This window comes from Alligator mississippiensis, chromosome 15 (assembly GCF_030867095.1).
Source record: "Alligator mississippiensis isolate rAllMis1 chromosome 15, rAllMis1, whole genome shotgun sequence".
NCBI classification, from domain to species: domain Eukaryota; kingdom Metazoa; phylum Chordata; order Crocodylia; family Alligatoridae; genus Alligator; species Alligator mississippiensis.
The window spans coordinates 18,653,269-18,658,914 of record NC_081838.1 but is presented as its reverse complement, the minus strand read 5'-3'; the positions used below and the strand labels follow the sequence as shown (position 1 = coordinate 18,658,914).

Sequence of the window (5,646 nt, the reverse complement as noted above, 5' to 3'; positions counted from 1 at the left end):
CTATTTGGGCTTCAAATCTATTTGTAGACACAGCCCAGGGCAGGGAGCCTGCAAATTTCCCCTCACCTGCCGTCATGGCTCTGTTTTGAAGCACACAGTGATGGAGCTGTTAAAAGACTAGACCAGGGTCCCGCAATGTGCAAGCAACCAGGCTAGGATAACGCTTGCTCTTAAACTGCAATTCCTCCCTCTCAGTCAATCATTCAGTGCACATGACTGATGTGCTGCGAGGATGGACCCACAGACAGACCCACCGAGGTGGACAGCAAGGGTTTGTAATGGGCCATACCTGATTCTGCTGGGAGATGCGAGGTGCTCTTTTTCTGGGCCGGGATCCTGAAATGGAGATGGTGGTCATAGCTCCTCTTCCACTGCTGTGTCCCCATGAACGCAGGGCTGAGCACACAGGTGAGTCCCTGGTGCAAAGCCTCATGCCCTGCATGAGCTACACACCCCAGGCTCAGGCTGTCTGTGGCGGGGGCCTGTCTACATCACTTCCCAGGGGTAGAGCTCAGAGCCAAACTCCAGGCACAGGACAAGCCTTGGGGCCTGTGATGGCTTCAGCCTTGTCGTTCCGCAAAGGTGAGCCCACTGGTGATGCCCAGGGAGCGTCTGGGGGCCACGCGCTGTTTCTTACCCCATCGGGATGGGCAGTGGATCCAGATGAGACTCAGGGACACCGTGAACAGCAGCACAGCACTGCCCACTGCCACGACAGGGAGCATGACGCAGGGTGCAGAGGGAGCTACAAGGGAGAGACAAAAACCTTGCATCACTGCTCTTGCCCTGCTCCCTGTGTAGCAGTGGGCCCAGAGGCTGGAGGACCATAGAGAGCTGGGCTCTGTCCCTGGTGCTGCCACTCACCTGCTGCATGTCAATACCCTCCCTGTGCCCCAGTTTTCACACCCAAAAAACAGTGCTGGTACTAACAGCCCTTGTAAAGCCCTGGGAGACCTGTAGATGGAAGCTGCAAACTGAGATCTAGGGATTTCTTATATCCAATCCCCACTGCCCCGTCTGTCCTTAATGAGCTGCTTGCTGGAGTGTTCCCCTTACCCCACAGCCCCTCCATCCTTCAGAGTATCCAGCACCCTCCTATAAGTCCCCTCTCCCATGGATATTGTCATTTAACTAGTTGCAGAGGTCTCCAAGAAGGCTACTGCCTTGTCTCATGATCTGGGCACTGTTTTATGCCACCTTCCCCCAATTCCCTGCACATCTGTCTGCATGCAAGCATGATACAATCATCCAGCCACTGTCATGCATGCTAGAGGCATCAGTGATCGTGGGGCTTCAAATGTAGGTTAAGTCTTTGCCTCAAACAACCACTCACATGCAGAATAGACGGCATGTCTGGTAACGCTGCTGCCAGATGAGTTGAATGTGACCTCGCAGGTGATGGTTGCCCCACTGGCCCAGCTGGCCCAGGGGATGCTGATGTGATGGATGAGTGTTAAGGACCCATTACTGGCTTCCAGTGAGTGCAGCAGCCCCTGGGCTGGCTCCTCTCCAGGAACGTGCCAGGACACCTGGACCAGGTTGGAGACACCCCGGATCACACAGGCCAGATGTGCAGGATCTGTGGCTCCGTTCTCCCCTGCACCAGGGCCCAGGAGCAGCACGGAGCTGTTGTCGGTGAAGCTGTCTGGGCAGAAAGGAAGGTGAGAGCTCAGACAGACCCGAGCTGCAGCCCAGCCACAGCTGTGAGTCTGTCACCAAGAGTTTAACCGAGATAAAAGTCTACTGGGGAATAAGGAAACGTGCCATCTGCTGCCGAGCTGGAAGAGAGGAACCAGCCCAACACACAGCCGTCCTAGCCAGGAGAGAGCCGGGCAGCCTCCTCAGGGCAGCACTAGCAGCTTCAGGAGATCACAATCCCCTCACCCACCATCATGGCTCGGAGGGAGAAACATTTCTATCCTGGCTGCACAGACCAGCCCCACAGAGACCCAGCACTTCCCTGCACCACTTGCCAGGTTTGCCCTGTGGAAAAATACTTCATAACCCGTTCTCTCTCTGCCTCCAGCAGCTAACACTGAACCCATTTTACCTGGCTAAAAACACAGCTTCATTTAAGCTATTTACTCTTCTACGTTCTTACAGTTTCTTGTTGGTTTCTAACTGAATGTGAGCAATGAGACACTCAGATATTCTAGTTAAAGAAGCAATGGTTCATTACCTCCAACAGTCACTGTGGTTCCCTTCCCAAACGTCAAGTTGCTGCTGGCTACAAATGCACAGTAATAAATGCCAGAGTCCTTCCTTTGGATATTCTTGATTTCGAGTGTTGCGTTGGGTTTCTGATACTTGCAAGCAAATCTGCTCTCATTTTGCTCCTTGCACTTTTTAATTAATATGGGAGCCTCACCCACCCTTCTCAGATACCACTGCAATTTTGTTCCCCCTTCCATGTCCTTGCTGGAGGAGCAGTGGATCTCTGCTGTCCCACCGACTTCCACAACCAGGAACCACTGAGGCTGGTGCAGATGTAACTGGACTCCCAACGCTGTGGAAACACAACAGAGCCCAGCACTGCGATCTGTGTCCTGCTGAGGTACTTCGTGTCCCTAATCCCAGGAGCACGGTGCTGAGAGCCGTGTGGGGGGCTTACCTAAGCATGAGAGAAACAGGGACTTGACGAGGAACATGATGGCCACGAGTATCCAGCCCCTCCGGCCCAGGGCTGCCGTCTAAGTGCAGAGCTGCAGTGCAAGGGCTCAGGGCTGGTCATTTCCGGGGAGGAGCACCTCCCACGGGGACGTGGTTTCTGGGGAGCGGGGTTTTAGCCTCATCGTCTTGGTGTGCACAGATCTGCATCGCATTTCCCTGCATCTGACCTGTGGTTCAATTTGCTATAAGCATTAACACTCGCTACACCAGCAGCTAAAGTGCCGCAAAACATCTCCCCTTGCTGGCCTACTCAGAAGATCCCAAGTGTCCTACCAACCCAGGATCCATTTTCTTTGAAGGGTGCCCATGCCCCTAAATCACTTCGGTGCTTGTGAGGTTGATCCTGCTGCTCTGTGTTCCAGCCATTCAAGCCCCGATTTCTTACGGGTACATCCCCCGCTTGGAGATGAGTGTTTGCAGCCTCTTTGGGGAGAAGCATTGATGGCATCTGATGTTATCTGAGTAAAAGCTCTGACCTGTTGAAAAATACAGGCAACAAGAGAAATATCCTGTGAAGCACCTCTGTGGCTTGGGACTTATGTCTGGTTGGAGAAGCAGCTAGAGCCAGATTTTAAAGGTGCTTTGTCACTTGAAGGCACCTGCAAGTCCCCTGGCATGAGATGCTCATACCAGTTTACCTCCCCCAAACTAGTGACTTGGCACACTTACAGCACATGGGTGTGACTTACCCCAAAATATCAATGGGCCTCATTTGAGAAAGAGAGAGAGAGAGCAAGCAATCAGTTGGGCAATGCTTTATTGGTATTTTTACAATGTTAAAGCGATGTGGAAGCCTACTAGTATCTCTATGATCATGATAAAATTAATTCTAAATACCTATATGTGTTGATGTGTGCTTTTGGTTTTCTTCATACGTGATGGGTGTGTGATGGGGGGATGTGGTGTTTGCAGGAAGGGGGTGGGAAGGGGTGTGGGGGAAGGCGGGTGTGCATGTGGAGGGATGTGGGTTGGTGTGTGGGTAGGTATGGGGTGATTGCTGGGGGGACTGTGGGTATGGGGGACCTTGTGGGGGAGCTGCTCCGTAGGGGTGGGTCCCCTAGCCCCCACAGGGTGCACCCCCCCAGCACATGGTATGCCCCCCCACAGCTCTCCCTGGAGGGCCACAGCCCCTATCCCCCACAGGGCCACAGCCCCCCAGCCAGGGTCCCAGGCACCCTGGAGGGCCACAGCCCCCCTTCTCAGGGCTCATAACTTACCTTTAGGAGCAGCACCAGGAGTGGAGTGCTCGAACCATGGCAGCAGGACCTGGCGTGGCATGCGGCCACTGTGTGCCAGGCCCAACTGGGTCCTGCCAGTCCTGGGGCCTCTCTGCCATCTGGCTGGGCCAAGTCATGCTGGCAGAGCCCAGTGCGGCACGCGGGGACAGCATGCCAGACACAGCCAGGTCCTGCCAGCCCTGGGGATCATCTGCTGCCCGGCTGGGCCGGACCCTTGGTGGCAGGACCCAGCATGGCACATGGGGACTGCATGCCAAGCCCAGCCGGGTCCAGGGGCCTCTCTGCTGCCCAGCCAGGCTGGGCCCTTGGTGGCAGGACCTGCCACCCTCGGGGCCCTCGGCCGCCCAGCCAGGCCAGCCAGGCGGCAGGAGCAGTGCCAGGCCTGGCAGGACCCAGCTGGGCCTGGCATGTAGGGATTGCATGCTGCACTGGGTCCTGCTGCCATGGGGCTGGCCCGGCCAGGCCGCAGAGGGGCCCCAAGGGCATCAGGACCTGGCTGGGCAGGGATCGGAGGGGAAGTCTGGGGGGCTGGCAGGGGGAGGGGCCAGGCAGGGCAGGGAGCGGGGGGGGGGGCTGGGAGAATGGGCGGGGCCAGCAGGGGTCCCCCCCATGGTCCCCTCCCCCTCCTCCAGCCCCCCCGGCCCCTTACCACCACTGGAGCCCTGGTGCCGACATGCAGCCTGGCCGGCCGCGCGTTTCAGCACCAGGGCCAGGGCCAGGGCCAGCCCCAGGGATGCTCTGGCAGCCCCAGCGTCTCCCTGGAGAACCCAGCCTCCGGTTGCCCCGCTTTTTTTTAGACCCCTGGATATCCAGGGGTCTAATGTTCTCCCCTTTTTTTCATTTCTGCATGTGCTTCTTACCCCACCTCAAAGGGGTTTGAGGCAGAGCTAGAGGCACGTGTGTGCTCGTCTGGACATGCCCTGCGAGGCAACAGCTCGTTTTGCTACGTGTTGTCAAGGGAACGGCCTCATCTATGCCCAACTGGACCTTGATTCAGGACCACGTGGCCACTGCAAGCAGTAGAAGCTGGTGAGAGAGAGAGAGTGGGTAGATCCCAAATTGGGGATCTGAGTGTGGACATTTGCTGGTGTTTTGAATGGGACCCAGCAGCCTGGGAGGTTCGCAGGACTGGGCTGCAATTGGGTTCTGCATCGAGGCTGTAACATGCACAGAAAACCCCGTTTAGTTCAATAACTCCCCCTGGAGATGTTACTCTATTGCTCTGTAATGTGTTGGGTGTGAGGCTGGCTAATTGGATGGTGTTTATAGCAGATCCAACCCCAGCCAGATGCACAAATGCTTTTTCAACTTCAGGGACATGAGCCCCTCACAGCGCTGTCATTGCCCTGGCTAATTGCATTTAAATGGGAGCAGAAATGGCAGCATGTGCCCAGCCGCTCTCAGTTGTCCTAACTCCATCTACATCAGCCAGGATTTGGCCCTGAGTATGAAACTACCTTCAGTCACCATCATCTTCTATCTCTAGACCTCCAACATTTGTGCCAATTAAACAGCTTTCCCAGGTATGGATCCAATGCATAATTACCAGGCAAGTGCTTATAGGCGTGTGACCCCTTGGGCCATGGTAACTTCACATGACTGATAGCACTATGTGATCAACAGGAGCAAAGCACAAAGACAAGCCAGCCTAGAGGCAGGGGAGATTTGCACCTCATAGACCAACTACATCAGAGTTCAGCTCCCCTAAGCAACAGGCTGACTTCAATCAGCTGTCATG

General features: G+C 55.6%; 1 protein-coding gene across 1 annotated transcript; it reads right to left on the bottom strand.

Moving 5' to 3' along the window:
- Positions 1 to 560: 560 nt before the first annotated feature.
- LOC106737841 (immunoglobulin kappa light chain) lies at positions 561 to 3,948 on the bottom strand. Its single transcript, XM_059719087.1, has 4 exons — positions 3,888 to 3,948; positions 2,180 to 2,506; positions 1,334 to 1,645; positions 561 to 706 (listed from the first exon to the last, which is right to left on the bottom strand). The coding sequence occupies exons 1-4, from the start codon at positions 3,946 to 3,948 to the stop codon at positions 561 to 563; spliced, it is 846 nt and encodes a 281-aa protein (XP_059575070.1).
- Positions 3,949 to 5,646: the final 1,698 nt, after the last annotated feature.

Coding starts and splice junctions, on each gene's coding strand:
- LOC106737841 (XM_059719087.1), bottom strand. CDS start 3,948: ATGCCACGCCAGGTCCTGCTGCCATGGTTCGAGCACTCCACTCCTGGT. Junction 1,646..2,179: donor AACCACAGTGACTGTTGGAG/GTAATGAACCAT, acceptor CTTTCTGCCCAG/ACAGCTTCACCGACAACAGC. Junction 707..1,333: donor ACATGCCGTCTATTCTGCAT/GTGAGTGGTTGT, acceptor CTGTCGTGGCAG/TGGGCAGTGCTGTGCTGCTG.